This window comes from Ursus maritimus, unplaced genomic scaffold (assembly GCF_017311325.1).
Source record: "Ursus maritimus isolate PB19 unplaced genomic scaffold, ASM1731132v1 scaffold_6, whole genome shotgun sequence".
Taxonomy (NCBI): Eukaryota; Metazoa; Chordata; class Mammalia; order Carnivora; family Ursidae; genus Ursus; species Ursus maritimus.
In genome coordinates, this window is record NW_024426774.1 from 25,969,049 (window position 1) to 25,988,585 (window position 19,537).

A 19,537-nucleotide genomic window follows, 5' to 3' on the forward strand; every position below is an offset into this window, starting at 1 on the left:
ATAGTGACTTAATAAGTGGAGAAACAGGGAAAGTATGCAAGTTGAGGACACAAGAGTTTATTCACCACGAGGTGCATGGCCAACCTCTTTGCATTACATCTGCCTGTCAGGGTTGGCTCTTTTCATGTCGTGCCCTCCGTATTGCTCTTTGTCTGCCCGTGAATAAAGTGCAGCATTGTGGTTAGTAATCCCACTCCAGTGACTCGACTTCAAATGTGGTTTTGGAGTGCATCCCAGAGTTCTGTTTGCTAAGCTTCCTACTCCTGTTTCAGAGACACCACTGGATACAGAGCAGCGAGAACTAAAGGCTTCCCTCTTTCCTTAAACCTGTCGGGTTGTGGGCTCTCTCGTTCCCCCTCTCCTTTCCTTTCTTTTTTCCTTTTTTTTTTTTTTTAAAACCTTCCAAGGCACGTTCATGGATACTAAGCTGATGTGTTTGTTGTTCTTTTTCTCCCTGCCTCCGCTCCTAGTGAGTAACCACACTGGCCGCATCAAGGTGGTCTTTACTCCGAGCATCTGTAAAGTGACCTGCACCAAGGGCAGCTGTCAGAACAGCTGTGAGAAGGGGAACACCACCACTCTCATTAGTGAGAATGGTCATGCTGCCGACACCCTGACGGCCACGAACTTCCGAGTGGGTGAGTTCCTCCACAGTCCCTAACTGTCCTTGCTGAAGAGAGTTTCAGGAGATCGGAGCGTTTAGACATCCTCCTCCACTCACACTGCTCTCTGCTTGAATGGGTTTCTGTCTATGAGTCTGGAATATGCTTCTTTCGTGAGCTCCTTTAAATAACTTTCAGAATAATTTTTAACCTGCTGTTTGGCTTCTTGGAGCAACGGCAGCTAGAATATTGCCCCTTATTGCTTATCATTTACGCAGCCCGTGGTGATGGGAGGTATCAATAGGATAGAAGGGAATCGTTTTTCGATTAAGACCCTAGCACACAACTTGTACTGATCAGTCTCAGATTTTTATCTGCTCGGTCATAAGGAGAATTTGCATTAGATCTGACTCATGTTACAAAATGGGGATAGTGGTGATGAAGTTAAAATTTTTACTTGATGAACAGTCATGTTCTAAAAAAATACTAAAAATTGTCAAAAACTGCATTTCAGTTGTAGAAAGAAATACGGACTTGCATCTTTCGCCACATTTCTGCTCTGTATCAAAAGGCTGAATTATAAATTGATATATGACAGGGATTTAGGGGAAAAATGCTAGTGGCTTACTGTCAGCTCTCAAAACCTTTTAATCTTTCATAACTAATTTAAATATGAACTATGGGGGTTACTGAAAAGGAAGCTCTTTACTTTAAAAAATTTTGTGTTGTTTTTACTTTTTTGTAAAGGGAGAAAGTATTGCGGTCCACTGAGTGCTGTCACCCTGCCATGTTGTCATGCAATACAGTATTTTTGTCACGGAAAAATGTCTTTTATTATTTTTTTTACCAATTATGGTTTGCCATGTGTACTCAAATAATCACAGACACCCACATTACTTTGTGAGTTACTCACAAGAATAACCCAAATGTCAGACAGATAATAACACTGGCTAGATCTGGTCTTTTTATGGAATATTGCTGTTTAGTCTTGAGTATGTGCGTCTGGGGGGTAGGAGAGAGGGTGTCTCTTTGAAACTGATGATCATCAAGACAAAATACAAGGGGACAGCCTGAAGTCCTTATTAGCTCTTTGATTATTCTCCTGCTTTATTTTGACTGCTGCTGCTTCTGAGGTCAAAGCAGTATTCTTGATAGTCTGTACTTGGAAAAAACATGTGCCCATAGATACTATTTAAAAGGGTATTGTGAATTTCCTGGCTATGATAGGGGTGTTTGGGCATATTTTAAAAAGAATTTAGCTGGTAGGTGCCAAGTGGCACATTACGCTTCGCAGGGCAGAGAGCCGAGTCTCATGGGAAGTGTGTTGAACCGCCGATCGGGAATCTAGATTCTGGTCCTGGTCCTGCCACTAACTACCTAATCCACAGGCTGTGACACTTACTGTTTCTGGACCTCAGTTTTGTCTCATCCATAAAATAAATAGCTTATGTTTTGTGACCTCTGAAATCTTAGGACTTTTAATGAGTAACAAGTAATATTATTTTCTGAAGGGTTGTAGACAATGAGGGGAAGAGAAAAGGCAGTTCCCAGGAGGTTGTTACGGGCTTAATGGCTTTTTCCCACTTTTACTTTTCTTGATTGCCTTCCTTGCTCTCATGGGTTTCCCAGCTCCACCAACAGTGTCGGCTCCTCCACCTCCTTGCATTTTTCATAAATCTTTACAGTAGGAATGACAAAGTAATCGGATGGGTGGTAATTTTTTGGCTTACAATGTATTCATTTTGAAACTAAATATTTGAAGGCTTTGAGAAACAGAGGAAGTCTACTTGTTAAAACATGCTGCACACTTTCCTGTCTGGCATTTAAGCAGATGTTTAGGAACAGGATACACATAGCCTATTCACAATATAACATGGAGCAAACTTATTTACACAAAAAAAATTTCAAAACCAGAACTCAACTCTGCCACAAAAGGATTGGCAGAGTAATTTAAAAGAGAGAGACAGAGAGGGCTTGGTAATAAAAGTTTCACATTGGAAATCCTGGGAAATACTTCATTTATATCCTCAGCTATTTTCCCTCTTCTTTTTATTTAAATTCAAATATTGGATAATTTGAGGGAGACGTTTTACATTTTTTAAATCGAAGAAGGGTAATTCTGTAGAACTCACAGATTATGATTCTTCAGAAATACAGAGAATTTTAGAAATTCATTTTTTAGACCTATATCTTTGTGGACTTAGTTGGTTTAGTATAGCTTTATGACTTACAAAAAAGTGGCTTTCTAACTTGATGGTTTTCCTCTCTATTTGTATTTGCCGATGATATATTAAATCTTTTGACAAATAAGACATGTATATGGAAAATAGAACAGCTTGGGGAAAATTCAAAATTCATCATAATTTGTTAGCTTCTCTCTTTGGGGAATGTAAGATGGTATGTAAGATGTTGGGGGACTGGCAAACTTCTGTAAAGGGCCAGATAGTAAATACTTGAGACTTTGCAACACAAACTGTATGGTGTGCAACTAGTCAGCTCTGCAGTGGCCTTGCAAGCAGCCATAGACAGTATGTGCAAGCATGGGTGTGGCCCTGTACAAAACCTTCAGTGGGCCAGATTTGACCTGAGTGGCATAGTTTGCTGACCCCTGCTCCCAGGAGTCAAAATAATACTGGGAAAACCACGTGGACTTCAGAGTCAAGGCATCTTAACTAAATAATCCATTTTAATAATCAGAACACAGGGGCACCTGGGTGGCTCGGTTGATTAAGCGACTGCCTTCGGCTCAGGTCATGATCCTAGAGTCCCAGGATCGAGTCCCACATGGGGCTCCCTGCTAAGAGGGGAGTCTGCTTCTCCCTCTGAACCTCACCCCTTTCATGCTCTGTCTCTCTCATTCTCTCTCAAATAAATAAATAAAATCTTTAAAAAAAATAATCAGAACACAGAAATAATTTTGAACATTTCCATGGTGATTTATAGGTTTGTTTTCTGTTCTTTTTGAAGGAAGTGGGACACATAATATTGTTAACATTTTTTTGATAAGGGAACTTAGGTAGTGGTATAAGTGAACTTGACTTAGTTACACAGCACGTCTGTTAGCTAGGACTAGAACTTAGATCTCCTTAGGTCATCTGTTTACTTGCTTTCCTGGGGTCTGACCACAACGTGTAGGGGGACACAGGTGAAGGACCTCATGGAGTTGGGTTCTGTGGGAAGGACGGGTGGTCTGATAGGCAGCCAAGAGACCAACAGTCCCGGGTTGCAGTTCTGGCTTCATCATGGCCATTGGGCGTATTTTTGGCTTGAGAGCCTCTTGGGCTCAGCTCACTGACTACACAAAATAGGTAATGGAATACAGAGGGTGGTTCTTTAGCAGACACAGGGGTGATATTCATTTCTTCCTTTTTTTGTGCTTTTGTGGTAGTCTTTCTGGTCTATGGTGATGTGAATCTGGGCTGTTTAGATGTGAGAGGCAGGTGTATTTTTCATGACTATTTAGCACATTGTCTGTTCTTGAGTATTCAGTTGGGGAAATCTTTTTCTTTTTCTTTTTTTTAAGCTTTTATTTTTAAGTAATCTCCACACTTAACATGGGGCTCGAACTCACAACCCTAAGATCAACCCCTTGATTGAGCCAGGCAGGCACCCCCAGTTGGGGAAATCTAAGTATTATTTCCACTGACTGTGAGGCCTGAATGAGGATGATATCCAAGGGAAAATAAATTCATTTTTATGAACATGATATTGGTATGATGTAACAGAATATTTACATTAAATGGCATTTCCTTTAAAGCAGATTTCTAATTATAATAACTTTTTTTGTGACATTCTGAGCTTTGCCTCTTTGCTCTCCCCACCTTTGCCTTTTTAAAAAATGGGAACATATTCCCAGTTGGGTGGGCCAGCAGGTTAACCACTGTTGTTTTAATGGATTCTTTCCACTCACAGGGATATAATGAAGATGACCTTCTGGTATTTTTAAAATTGTTTATAGAGTCGTAAGTTCCTCTAATAAGAAGAACACAGGAATTCATGTTGTCACAATTAGAATATTTGAAATAAAATCATACTGTCCGTGGCAGAACTTATTTGTAGAACCAGTGAAAAGCAATCATGATGGCTAAAATAACACATTTGGTTTATATGATGCTGCTTTCTCTAAGGAGTTACAGGGGACTTAGTTTCCATCAGCATCAAGTGAATAATTATAAAAATTGTTTGATAATTTAAAAAGTATGTTCCCATATGTTACTTCATTTGATGCTTACTTCCTCTGAGAGAGGTAAATTATAGCATTCATATTCTGTGGATGTGAGTACCACGGCCCTGGTGGTTTGATTAAAGGTGACTCTCACTTTGGTTTTCTGTCCCAGAGTTTAGATACCCCCTGCTCTCCGTGTTGCCAAGTGAGTATATATAAAACACTGTACTAGAGTTTCCAAGACAAATCATAAAGCTGTCCCCTGAGAGCTTTTGCTTTGCGGAGATGAGGAGTCTGTGTAAATAAATCTAAATCAAGGTAGAAGATGTTTCGCAGAAGCCCGGAGGAGGAGATACCATGTCCAGCTGAGGGAGGGGTACTTTGAGAGAAAAGGAATGGCGTGTGACTTCCCTGTTCAGTTCACCATGTCATCCCAGCTGCTACCCATGTTGGCTCGTAGTGGGAGCTGGGCAAATGTGCGTGGCCTGATTAGAGATTGATGGGGGCAGTGGGACTTGAAACGTTGGTTAAGTTCCAAAATGTAGATGGACGGAAAGTAGAAGGGAGGTAAAGCTGATATGGGAGGGAAGAATTTACCTGTTCGAAGTACGGGTGGAGGCAAGAAGACACAGGAAGTTGCTGAGAAGTGAGGGTAGTTTGACTTAACCGTAGAAAGCACGAAAGGTAATGATATGGTACGTGACAAGTCTGGGAAGGTAGGCTGGGGCAAGGCTGGAGAGCACCTTGAATTCCAAGCTGAGGAATTTGGACTTTTTCAGATCTTATTAAAGTTCTCTGAAAGGGGTACAGAGATATTTATCATTTTGAAAAAAGAGGGACGTTTTCCGTTTTTTTAAGGCAGGAAACTAGGGTTTTAATAGCATAAATAAACTTTTGAACAGCGCATAATAGATGACAACCCCTAGCCGCTTTTAACAGTTTTGGGGTTGGCTTGCTGCTCTGCATTGGGAATTTCCCCCATCTGTCTCACAAAACCAACTTTGTCCTGAAGAGTTTTTGAGGAACGGAAACATTTCATTGTGTTACACTCATGTAGGATCCTTCGTAAGGAGGGGAGAACAGTTCCTCTCACGGAGGCAATCAGTAAACCAATAACTGCGCAGGGAGGGGGGAAGCATTAGGATTTTTTTTTCTGGCAACTTAGTTCAGGCAGTGGTCTTTCGTCCTCTGCCAGTTGTCTTCGTTTGGACCCCTTGATGTTTATCCAACATGAAAACCCGTGAAACAGCAGCAGACCACTCTTTGATTAACTGGTGCGTGTACTTTCCCCTTGATGCATTGAATAGATTTTATGTTTTTAAACATGATCTAATACAAAACTACAAGAAAGCAGTTGCCTTTCATTTGAGCAATTTGGAATGCTTAAGAACTTATCAAAGAAATTATGACCAAATATATTTAATCTTCTGAAAATATTTTCTGATACTGAATAAATGCCATAATGTAAAGCATTTTCTTGTTTATTTTATTTGAGCTGTGGAGGTATTATTAGGAACATTAATTTATTTAACATATTTATCGAGCACCTATTGTGTGCCGAGGATTGATGTAGGCACTAGGAATACAGCAATGAACAAAACAGACACTTGCCCCTGCAACAGTAAAATACTACAGTGTGGCTGAATAATGTGAGTGAACCTTGATGGTATTATGCTAAGTGAAACGGGCCAGTCACAAAGTAACAAATGGCATAGGATTCTATATGTAGGAGTTACCTAGGTAGTTGGATTCATAGAGGGAGAGAGAATGGTGTTTGCCAAGGGGGTAAATGGGGAAGTGCTGTTTAATGGGTAGAGAGCTCCAGTTTTGCAAGATGAAAAAGTTCTGGAGAGAGAATACTCAATAGTCTGAATGGACCTGACACTACAGATCTGTACAGTTAGAAATGGTTAAGACAGTAAATTTTATGTTACATGTATTTCACCACAATTAAAAAAAAAAGCTACAGTGTGAGTATACACTACTGTCCAACGTGTACTACCACCATATACTACAGGTAAGGGACGTTGGACATATGCCAAGTGATGATAACTGCTAAGAAGAAATAGAAACTTGGGAGAGGGGGTAGAGATGGGAGGGGTGGCGGAAGGTACAGATTGTTATTTTAGAGCCGTCTGGAAGGGCTCTCTGGTGAGAGGACGTTCGAGCAGAGACTTGAGTGGAGTGAGTAGTGAGCTCTGGGAGGGAACATCACAAACTGTATAATCTAACTCCGTCACTGTGTTTGTTTTATTTCACTTGTGGTTCATCTCCAGAGGGCTGGTGCTTGGAGCGTTCAGGCAAATTTGCCCTATATGTCTTCTTGGATTAGGTTTTATTGATCTGTATATAGGTGCATACACACACACACACACACACACACACACACGAGTGTCAGGGAATCCTGTTAATAACATCTGTAGATAAAGAGCCTCAGATACAGAGGATGGAGGCAGGCATGTCTCTTGGTGTAAAAATGGTCCTGGAATTATTGCAGAAGGAATCTTGGTTATTTATGATGAAAAGTATAGGGTCTTCGATATAGGAAAGAATTACCAAAGAAACTGTGTTGCCTATTTCTCCAATATTTTATGTAAGACAGATCCTATGATTTTGGTATGGAGCTTGCTTTTAATGGAAAGAGTACTGGTTGTGAGGGCAAATATGTGTGTGTGTATGCATGCGTGTGTGCATGTTTGTGTGTTTGTGGTTAGGGAGAGGGTCTGGTGTGGAGGAAGGCTGCATGGAAAGGTGATTCTAGGGGTTAGTTGGACCAAGGAGAGGCAATAAGTTGATGCTAAGAGCCAAAATCAGGAGAGAATGAGGTCCTTTTGGTTGAAGAGGAAGATCTTTGAAGCTAAGAAGGTGAGGGGCATCAGAATGGTTGTATAAGAAAGTATGTCTGTAGTCAGGACAGAGAAAGAAAAAAGAAAAGAGAAGAGAAGAGAAAAAAAGAAAGAAAGAAAGAAAAGAAAAGAAAGGGAAAGAAAGAAAGGAAAAGAGAGAGAGGGAGGGAGGGAGAGAGAAAGAAAGAAAGATAAAGAAAGAAAAAGTGAGAGGAAGGAAGGAAGGAAGAAAATAAAAGGGAAAGAAAAGAAAAGAAAAACAACCATAGGTAAAAGGGTTCAGCAGTTTGCTAGCTCTGTGAGAAAGGCATGTATGATCGATCGTTCCGTGTAAGCCATGCCTGGCCTGTATCATGGGGGTGGCTGGGACTCCTTAATGGGGTTATGCTGGCTAGCCTAGAATAAATGACCTTTCAGAATTCCTCGGAGTCTGTAACGCAGTGTCTCAAAGTGTGTATTCTTTCCTAGTCACTCAGCTTGAGCACATGGGTTGAACTTTGGAAAACCAGACTACTTAGCTTAGCATGCTGGGTCTTTGAGGATAAGCTGCCGCCTGGCTCCCTGGCCTTAACTTGACCTTAATCTCTGCTTCTGCCGAACCAAGGCTCCGGGTTACCAAAGGTCCCCAGACGCGCCGAGCGTTCTGTGCCTCTGTTCACATAGCTGGTTCTGCCTGGCAGGTGCATTTCCCCACCCAGTGTGTCTGGGCAGTCCCTCGCTGCTTTGTCAGGAGTCAGCCAAGCGCTGGTCATGTGACGAAGCCTCATTTCCCTCATTTGTTGTCATACTTGTTTATTCCACTGAATTCTAAACTGCTTGGGGACAGGGACCTGTCTGCTTTTTGTTGGTCTCCCTGGTGCCGGCACGGTGCCTTACTTTAGAAATGCTTATGGTATCTTGGTTGACAGAACAAATTATGCGGGTACCTGTAATGGTGGCACAGGGCTTTTACCCAGTACAGCTTCATCATGAATCCTCAGGCGCCTGAAATCACAGCAGTGCCATAACCGTCTGAGCAGGCTTTATAGAGTTTGGGGACACAGAATAGGAGAACATAGTCCAGTGACTACAAGATGCATGAAAAAGGACACCTTCGTAGTATTTTGTGTGGAGTTTGGAACACTGACTGTGGTGTACTTCCTACTTATGGCCAAGGGCAGTTAGATTCCTATACCTTTAGCTGCTCCTGCTCCCCGTTCCTTCATCTCTTAAGGAACATCTTCAAGCTCTGTTTCACATGCTTCTGTGTGTGCAGCTTTTCTTCTTCTTTTCTCCTTCTAGCGATTACCTTGTCAGTTGGCACTGGTGGTCTAGCTCAGGGGTACTACTGATAGCTCTGGAACCCTGGGCTGGTGATTTAACCTGTCTGATTCCAAACTAGTAAAATGAATCCAATAATGACCTGACCTTCTTTCAGCGCTTTCCTGAGGCTTATGAGAAGGAGCAGACCGAGGGCGTATATGGATTCCTTGGATTGATTTCAAGAAGAACTTTGTCTTTCCCAAACATAACCAATCTTTTTAATTCACAACCTCTATGTCCTGTGATACGAGGCAGTGTGCTTACATCGTCTGGAGTTTGGATAGGGTATGTTCCCTTTGTATCACAGAGACAATGGTTCCTTCATTTCCTGATCCTGATGACATACCGTCTTCAAAAAAGACACAGGGGCGCCTGGATGGCTCAGTCAGTTAAGCATCCAACTCTTGATTTCAGCTCGGTCATGATTTTAGGGTCATGAGATTGAGTCCCACGTCAGGCTCTGCACTGGGCGTGGAGCCTGCTTAAGATTCTCTCTCTCCTTCTGCCCCTCCCCTCCCCCCTGTTCTTGGAGAAAAAAAAATAAAAAGACATAGAAGGATGTTTCTCTTCCTCCTCCAGTTTGGTCCTCTGTTCCTAGTGCACAGAAGGCTCTGTACTTGCTCACATCTAGGCTAGCTCCGGGCAGGTTAGACTGCATACAAAGTAATGTCGGGTATCATTGTCATATGGTGGTGACAGTGTGGTAGCACTATGTTCCCTCTGCCTTGGATCTGCTCCTCCTTGAGGGGTTCACTGGCTTACCCAGGAAGCTCTTGCCTATTGCCAAGCCTGCTGGCAAGAGTGAAAGCATTTAAATAGTGTAGCACATTTTGGAACTGAAAGCCGCAGTCAGGAGGAAAAGTAATCATCGTGCATAGATGGGGGCATCTCCAGTGATGGACGATTATAACATTTGATCCTGCTTTGTGCTACTCACTTTGCTGTCATTGTGTAATTTACCTCTGGGCTCCTCAGTTATAGTAAATTTAAGGAAGTTGGACTTAACATAAATACTGAATTCACATTTATGAGTTATGGTATATATCTGCAGCACTTATTGGCATATACGTTGGGCTCGATTTTGCGTCTGTAGTATAAGAGTCAAACCTTTCTATCACCTTTTAGTATCAAGGTATATTTATTTTTTCCAAGTGGAGGAGGAATAATGCATTTGTGTATTGGAAAAACCTTCTGGAATTAACATCACAGATGATATGAAAATGTTTTTGAGGGCAGCCACACAGTCATCTTCATGTTACACAGTCCAGGAAAATAAAATAACTACCAAATGGGGAAGGATAAAGTTAGTTAGGAAGTTTGAGATTGAGTCTCCAAAGTTATATCACAAACAAAATGAGAAGAGCCAGATGCACTTCCTTTGCCAATTTAATGTAATGCTGTCATTGATACACTTATTGAAACTTGATTAAAAAAAAAGAAACTTGATTTTCTATCTAGTGGAAGAGTAGGGGTTTAAGGAATGCTCAACACCATTATCTTGAATTTACACTCACGCAATGATTACCAAAAAAAAAAAAAAAAAAAACCTGGCATGGCTGCAGTGTTGGCTTTTGTCAGATTTGGTGGGAAAAATGAAAACTTTGGGCAGTAATGAGAGATTTCTTCACTCTGAGACCAAACTTTAGATGCCCATCAGATTCAATAAAAATTTGTTCTGGATTATGAAGAGTTTCTAAGCTTCCCTAGTGCAAAAACTCAACCTGATTTTCATCAAATTTTCCTTAGAAGAGGTGAAAAGGAAACGTGACATTTAGATTTTTTACAGTAGGGAAGGCAGACCACTGCCCTTCTTTCTGGCACATTAGGAAGTGCCCTGGAACATTCTTAACTAGTGTTATTTAGCAAGATTAGAATATGTCACTTTTTGCCACTGCATTGTCCCTTTCTGAAGAAATTTATGAGCCCTCTGGATCTTCTTGTGGTATTAATAACATTTCGAGCCAGCTGTTTTATTGGGTGTACACAGAGGGTAATTAGAAACATCTGAGAGTGCCGTAATGTGCCCAGAAAACCATGACGTTGTATGGAAAAGAAAAAAAAAATAACATTCACGCCAAAGTTGTGTACTTGGTAAATAGATGAATTAGCATTAAACAGAATTTACTCTGTATTATACCCGTTTTGAAAAAGAAGCTAACTCTTCAGGCTGAAAATATCCTCTTATTGAAACACATTCGCTGCAGAAATCATAACCTTATTTGGTAAAAGACCTTCTGACTGTGCTGTTCATACAGTAATTATCATTTCCCTTCTGTCAAACTTCATCATATTATAGACCGTTTTCTGCCAGAAGTGTTTCTTCTTTTTACCTGGCAGTCACTTGAAAACTTCAGAATTCTGAGGGAACTCGTTTAAGGAAATTAGCTCTTAGAAACATACTGCACGAGGGACTAATAGTGTCCAATTTGCCTAATAGTCTATCGTAGAAATCAGGGTGGGATTCAAGAGCTTGGGCTTTATTTTAGCTGGTTATTTGAAATTTGATCTCCTCCAGTGGTGGCTGAGTTTGAATATTTGGGTATGCGGTAATAACAGCGGCTGAATCAGGGTCTGATTTAAATCAGGTCCTGTTCTCTCTTCCCTCAAGACAAAATCTAGACAAGAAAACCTAACAATTTGCTGGTGGCTGGTGAATGGTTCCTTTCATCTTCATTCACAAATAACAAGCCCTCCTGACAAGTCAGTGCTGAGTCAAACTGACACATCCCAGGCAGCCGTGGACAAGGTTCAAGTTGGAGGCGTCCAGTATCTTTTCAACCTGTCTTGCTTTGCGTGTCTCCATTGGGTGTGCCCTTTTTGTCCTGTGTGATCATTTTGAATGGGGTTCCTCATCAATCCTGAGACAAAAGTGTAGCTAATTGTACGTTTTGTTAGAGGTTGGCGGTGACTTAATGAAGCCTCCAGAAGGGGAAGTGGATTCACCTGTATGAAAATGTTTATGGGGGTGAGGGAGGTAGGATCGTAGTTAGGAGCTCTGGCTGAAATCTGACTTGTCTGCCTTTTCCAATCCCTAAATCAGTGGTTCTTAGTCCTGGTTCTACAGGAGAATGTCCTATGGATTACTGAAAGGTACAGAAGCCCAGCCCACACCCCTAGCCTCCTGGATCATAATGCTTGGGTGTGTTTTGGGTGTGTGTGTTGTGAAAGCCAACGATGTTGGTCATTGTTAGATATGGCTCTGATAGAGGACCTGTAGTCTAAGCCAGTGCTCATCACCCTTCCGTGCCCAGAAATCTTGACAAAATGCAGGTTCCGATTTGGGAGTTCTGGGATGGGGCCTGAGATTCTGCATTCCTAACAAGCTCCTGGCGGTGGGATCCTGCTGGGCCAGGATCACCCACAGGGTAGCAAAGATCTAAGGTATTATTAGTTCATAACAAAAATGGTTCTAAAAAGATGCATTATCGTTATTTAATGATACTTTCGAGATTTACTGAGTCTGACGCTGTATTAGGAAATGATTTATAAATGCTGTATAATCAAAATATGTTAACTCTTTGTAACTTTCCTACCTTCTTTCCTTTCTCTCTTAAACCTGGCATTTGCTCACCTGTTAGACGGCCTCTTGGGCAGGGTCACCAAGGATAGCATCAAATGCCTGCGTGCAGGGCTGCCTTCTCTCTTTACCCTACCAGTTTAGCCTGCTGTGGCTGGCCTCCTGCCTTCAGAGTTTTCCAGGGGGACAGTCAGAAAGTATCTTTGTTCATCATGTCCCCTGAATTTCAAGGGATATGTGTCAGGGTCTCCAGATAATTTTCCCCTTCCCTCCCTAGGTCAACAAGCTGGTTTCTACAGTGCAGGCAGCACCCCAGGCAGTCAGATGACTATTACTGACTTTTGTCAGCTTTGAAATGTAGTTCAGATCCCAAAACAGAAGTTAAGCATCTGACTGTTGGTTTCGGCTCAACCCTGATTTTGGGGATGTAGGATCGAGCCCCGCATCAAGCTCTGGACTCAGTGTGGAGTCTGCTTGAGACTTTCTGTCTCTCTCCCTCTGCCTGTCCCCACCATGCTCTTCCTCTCTCTCTCTCTCTCTCAAAAAAAAAAAAAGGCAAAACAAAACAAAAAACAAACAAAAACATTCCATTCCATAGTCTGCACAGCTATATGCAAGGGTGATACTAGTAATAGGACATAAATTTGAATTGTTTTTCTAGATGAAGTGAAATGGGATATATATTTGCACAGATCCATCCTTATTCCAATTAAGTTCTACTTGTGATTAATATTAAGCATTTTGAAAGGACTTGAGAATACAGTCTTCAAAATAAGGTATACTCGAATGATACTGAGTTGTCCATACCCTTCACACAACTCTCATCCTGGCTCTCTGATAACATAATCTCTGTCCTGAACTTTGTTACACCTCGGCTTCAAGCCCTAGGCACCTAGAGCGCCTAGGTTTTGACTAAGGAATGTGATATTTGAAAGCACCTACAGCGTACTAGAGAAGTTGACATACTGGGAAATAACATAGGAATAAAATAAAATGAATTCATTAACTGGGATAGCAAAGCTAAAACTCTCTTTTCCTTTGGCTCCCACAATTCCATTGCATTTCCTTCCCCTCGCTCTGGCCTCTTCCTTTTTCGTCACGTGCATCTAGCAGGCATATGCCAGGTGGCACATGCTTGGTCCCCTCCGTTACTCTGCAGTCTCTGGTTCACGCCCATCATGCAGACGGGAAGGGAAAGCCGAGTTTGGGTAATGGTTCTCAACATGGGGAAGTTTGGTCCCCCACTTCCTGCCAAGAGACATTTGGCAATGTCAGACATTAGCAGTGGTCCATGGGGGGGGTACTTTTTTTTTTTTTTTAAGATTTTATTTATTTATTCGACAGAGATAGAGACAGCCAGTGAGAGAGGGAACACAAGCAGGGGGAGTGGGAGAGGAAGAAGCAGGCTCATAGTGGAGGAGCCTGATGTGGGGCTCGATTCCATAACGCCGGGATCACACCCTGAGCTGAAGGCAGATGCTTAACCGCTGTGCCACCCAGGTGCCCCCGTGGTGGGGGGTACTTCTGGCATGTCGTGGGCAGATGCCAGGGATGCCTGTAAACATCCTGCAGTGCACAAGACCGCCCCTACAACAAAGAAGTATCGGGTCCAAAATGTCAACAGTGCCGAAGCTTAGAAGTGCTACTCTAGGTGATGCTCCTTTTCCCAACCGGACAATATCTCAGACCTTCTCCGATGTTTTGTCCAGGTCCCTGGAGAACCCACCCTCTTACATCTCAAGATTGTTCTCTAGGTAGAACCTTCCGTGTTTTGTCACAATGCACTTTTTTGGTGATGGTGCTGGGGCTCAAGCTCGCAGCTAGTTCTTTGAGCTCTTTTCGTACAAATATTAACTAGAAATGGAACTCAGACTCCTGGAGCCCAGATTTGCATTTGATAATTTATACCTGATGATCATGTTGGATTTCAGAGGGTGCAGGGATTGAGATGACTTGCGGTGTCTCTGGATGACTCAAGTGGGCTTGATTGGCTTTTATGGGGATTCTTCGGAAGCTGAAGAAATAACAAGTGGGAAAATGCTTAGCACAGGAGGCATTTTTTGCACATCTCAGAAGTGACTGTATAATAGAAACCACTTTTCAACACTAAGCATTGCTACCGTGCACATTCATTTGCGGAGCGTCTGTGCTACGGCCGTTGGAAAGGGAGAGAAAGCTGAGTGTGTTTATTTGAACAATAGCATCATCACATGTTCAAATAAACACGGCACCTTGGGAGGGTTACAGGTTTGTTATTTTTAACCCAAATGTCTTTACACATGCCTTTTGAAGGGTCCTTTTTGCCAAGTTTAAAAGAAAAAACTATCCAAGCATTGAGAGTCTGACATATTATTTAACTTGTCGAAAAAAGAAAAGCCTCTTTGTGGCCAAAACACTCCAGGTTAGCTGGACAACGAGGTATAGCATGTTTTTAAAGCATTCACTTTTGGCCTGAGGAACAGCCCCAGAGAGCAAGTCAGACCTTGCCGTCACCTGCTTGTAACCTCTTACACGGTTTTCCCTTAGGGTTTGGTCATCTTGACCAGGAAACTTGGAATTTTCAGTTGTTTGGTGCTTTTTTTTTTTTTTAACATGAATGAAATGTCTGTTCTTAATTCCATCAGTACAGCAATATTTTATTGCTGCTTTTCATGAGACCCTCAGCCCATAATTCACATGGCTGATTTTTTTGTTCAATTGTATCTTTTTTTTTTCAGTTGTGGTAAAATATACATAACACAAAATTTACCATTTTAACTATTTTGAAGTATATACTTTAGTGGTATTGAGTATATTCATGGTGATGTACAGCCCTGACCACTAACCATTTCCAGAACTTGTCATCATTTCAAACATACTCCATACCCATTAAACGATAATTTCCCATTCATCTCTCCCCTCACCCAGCCCCTGGCAACCTTCGTTCCACTTTCAGTCTCTGTGAATTTGCCTATTTGTGGTACTTCATGTAAGTGGACTCATATAGTGTTTGTCCTTTTGTGTCTGGCTTATTTCACTTAGCCTGATGTTTTCAGGGTTCATCCCTGTTGCAGCGTGTGCCAGAATGTCCTTCCTTTTTAAGACTGAATAATATTCCATTGTATGTATAGAGACCGCCTTTTGCTTATTCATTCATCTGTTGATGGACATTTAGGTTTCCATCTGCTGTGAATAATGCTGCCATGAATATTGGTGCACAAGCAGTTGTTGGGGACCCTGCTTTGATTTCTTCAGGGAATATACATAGAAGTGGACCTACTGGATCGTATGATGATTCCGTGTAACCAGGAGAACTTGTCAAACTGTTCCCCACAGTGGTTGCACCATTTTACGTTCCCACCAGTGGCTTGCTAGGTTCTAATTTTATAACATCCTCACTGATACTTATTACTCTCCCCCATTGCCTTTTTTTTGGTGATAACCATCCTAGTAGGTGTGAAGTGGTATCTCATTGTGGTTTTGATTTGCATTTTCCTAATTACTAATGATGTGGAGTCTCTTTTCATGGGCTAATCCACCCATGTGTGTATCTCCTTTGGAGAAATATCTACTCAAGTCCTTTGCCCAATTTTGAATTGGTTTGTTGTGGATGATTTTTTAAACACTGAGATTTCCACTAGGCTAAGTACTTAATGTACAGTATAATCAATAGCCAATACCGATTGCAGATCTTTTGGGGAGACCCGAGTTCTAGTCCTGGTCCTGCCCCTGGAACAAGACTCATTCTGAAGTCTTAATTTTTTCATCTGTGAAAGGAGGAGTTTAGGGAGTAGATGTTCAAAAACCCTGGTAGCCCTAAAATGATATTATTCGATCTAATATGAGGCCTGTGTTATGAAAAAAAAATATATAGAAATGGGATTAGGCTTTCTTTGGTACGTTTTATTCTGAAAGTATGTACTGTTATTTCCTAGTATGTGCAGTGTGCTCCCTTTTGTAGTTGTCTGCTCTGCTTTCTACTTTAAATCAAAACATGATTTTATATAAGTCCAGTGATCTATTGTGTGGTGATATGTCATTGCCCTTAACATGTTTAAACAGAAAATGGGAGACATTTGACAAGCTTACAAATGACTGTGGGTTTTGTTTTTTTTTCCTTGCTTAGTTTTTTTAAAATCAAAGTGCTCAGAAGAGTTAGACCAGAAACAGAATGACTCCATGGTGACCTGAAGGACACAGCTCTTATAGAGTGGAATGAGAGCGTGTTGATTTGGGTTGGGTCTGTTGGGTTGTAGAGGGCTCATCTTTTTTTTTTCCCCTTCTTTTTTCTTTCTTTCTTTTCTTTTTTGGTAAAATTTTTTCAGAAAACTGCACTGAAGTCCTGCATGTCTCAGAGTGTGCTGGAGGGCCCCTTTACAAACTGTAACAGATGTATGGTTTAGGATTAAAAATCTGAGCCGCAAGGATTTAAATCACCTTACTTGGGGGGGATAAAGTCAAAAGCTCATTTTAAACTTAAGGAGCATGGTTTTTATAGTAATTGAAGAGGTAGTTTTTTCCATCTGATGCATGTTTGGCTTCATTTATCTCTTGCCAATTCCTCTGGTTATCTTAATTTACTTGGATTAACAGCTCCTTGAATTTTTCCTTTGTGTGGACTTAAAGAAAAGGCCAGATGAGTGAGCATTCTTCAACAGCCAAAGGACAGAATTTAATAATGCTTCTGCCTGAATTCCCCCTCAGCTCCGTGCTCCTGGAGGCATCAGTGCACTTTCTTCTATAGGAGACTGGAGGGCAGAAGGGGAGAGAGGTTGGGGTATTTATTCCCAGCTGCTGCCTGCAGACTTCCTGGGAGTCTTGGTGTTTTTTTTCCACCTGAGGCCACAGCCTCTGTCAGGAGGAGCTCTCTTTGCCAGTGTCTTTCTTCTGCAGTTCCAGGGTACTGTTCTTACTGTGGTTTTCCCAGAACTCAGTCAGGTTCCTATATACCTTCATCAAGAGTCTCTTTGTTAGGGGCGCCTGGGTAGCTCAGTCGGTTAAGCGTCTGCCTACGGCTCAGGTCATGGTCTCAGGGTCCTGGGTTCCAGCCCCACATCAGGCTCTGTGCTCAGCTGGGAGTATGCTTCTCCCCCTCACTCTCCCTCTGTGCTTTCCCTCTCTCTCTCTCAAACAAATAAAATCTTTAAAAAAAAAAAAAAGAGTCTGTTAGGTTGTCTTCAATTTTGCCACATTTTAATGTGCCTCTTTGTCCTGACTGTGCCTTGACTGATACTAAAATTACAGTTAAGGACCCAAACACAGATTTTTAAAACAATCGATTTGCATGGCATCTTCTTTAAAAAAAAAATGGAAGGCACTTTTTGGATTATATAACCTATGGCACAAGATTTAAAAAACACAGCAGGACCTACTCTGGAGTGAAAGTCAGTCTAGTTTGTTTGCTTAACAGTTACTATCAGCACAAACAAATCTGCCTTGTTTTTTTTTAAGGCTGCATAATATTTTATCCTGGCATATGCTGTCACATAGTTAACTTGACTGTGGTGTTCAGTATTTGCCTTTTCAACTTTTGCTGTGGTTATCTGAGCTGTAGTGAATAATTCTTAGTAGACACATGTGAATATCTTAAGAATTCATCAGTTCTTAGAAATGGAATTGCTTCATCAGAGGGTATATTCTGGCTTAATTTTAATGGATAATTACCAAATTTTCTATAATATAGTTGAACTCTCTTTCATTCCCAGTCCAGAGAATTTACATTTGAAATTAGAACCCCAATGTGCATCTCCCAATGCAGAGATTGTCTGTTTGACCTTATCCTTTCCAGTACAGATTACTGAGCATTTTGATCTTGGAGTCTTCTCATGTGTCTGCAGTAGGGTTTCTCATCCTCAGCATTATTCACATTTGGGCTGGACAGTTCTTGGTTTCAAGGGGCTGTTTAGTGCATTGTAGGACGTTTAACAGCACCTCAGGTGTCTCCTCGCTAGATTCAAGCAGTAGTCTCCCTTCTCCTCCTCCCCCACAAATGTGGCAACTAAAAGTGTCTCCAGTCCTTACCAAATGTCCCTGGGGGCAAAAATCACCCAAGGTTGAGAACCCAGTTGTCCAAACATTTTTCTCCTTTACTGTTTTTCTTTTCCACTGCATTGTTGGTGTTTTAACTTTACTTACGGTTGTGTGTTCTTTTTAGTCCATGAAGAAACTGGTTATTTTTTTAGGTAGTCAGGGTTACCAGTGTGTGTTTTCTTCCTTACATACAACTGATAGACAAATCTGTTTTTGATAAAATTTTGTTAATCAAATCAAGCTACCGAATTCTTCCTCCTTTGATCCCTCGTGACCCCCTCTTCAGTACTACACAATAAACTCTGAGGGGTATACCAGGGTAAGGCCTGAATTTTGTTGATGAGGGGCGTATAAATATATTGGAGCAGATCAGAAATTTTAGATGACACTTACCGAGTGCCTTCTGTATGCACGGTGCGGTGTTAGACATTTTATGTGCGTTCCGTCTTCACCTTAAAACAGCCGGAAGGATCAGGTCATTATTCTCACTTTATGGATGAGGAAAATAAGGTGTACGGACAAGGTAAGTAGCTTGCCCAAGGGTACAGAGCAAGTGAGTAAGCACTGTGAGGCTTTCCTCAGAAGCCAGGGCCAGGCCCTGCCCTGTGCGTGGTGATGTCTCATAGTTTCCTCTGTGCCAGCATTGGCGTGAAGCCTCAGAAGAAAGAGTGCATTTGATGTTTCTGAACCATTTTCTTTCTCCTGGGCGTGGACAGACCCACATACTGCATTCATCCATCGCATCTCACTCAAGCTGTTCACAGACTCTTGCTTCCAAGGGGGAAACTCTGTCACTGTGTATGTGAACCTCCTTCCCCATTTGTAGAACGGGAAAGATGATACCCACCTCAGAAAGTTGTTGAGAGGGTTAAATGAAGCGTGGTTTCTCAGAATGCGCTCTGATCAGAGCAGTGTCCATATGTTCAGTGTTATTATTAATTTCCTGATTACCATACCGCATACATTTGGTTATCTCAGAATGCAATTCATTAACCGTAACGCCAAGCCTATTTTAACATACTATAAAATATGAGATTGGCATTAACAAATGTAACCAGTTTATGTTTAATTTCTTGTGTACATTAAGTTTATGAAA

General features: G+C 41.6%; 1 protein-coding gene across 4 annotated transcripts in view; it reads left to right on the top strand.

Annotated features, from left to right (window-relative positions):
- Positions 1 to 373: 373 nt before the first annotated feature.
- LTBP1 (latent transforming growth factor beta binding protein 1) overlaps positions 374 to 19,537 on the top strand; it is a 228,609-nt gene continuing 209,445 nt past the window's right edge. For 2 of the 4 annotated variants that reach the window (XM_008700246.2, XM_008700247.2), the window contains exon 1: positions 375 to 638. In XM_008700246.2, coding sequence (XP_008698468.1) covers positions 416 to 638 — 223 coding nt within the window. In that variant the 5' untranslated portion in view covers positions 375 to 415. Of the gene's footprint in view, positions 639 to 19,537 lie in introns of all 4 variants that reach the window. The other 2 variants (XM_008700245.2, XM_008700248.2) reach the window with 2 other exon arrangements.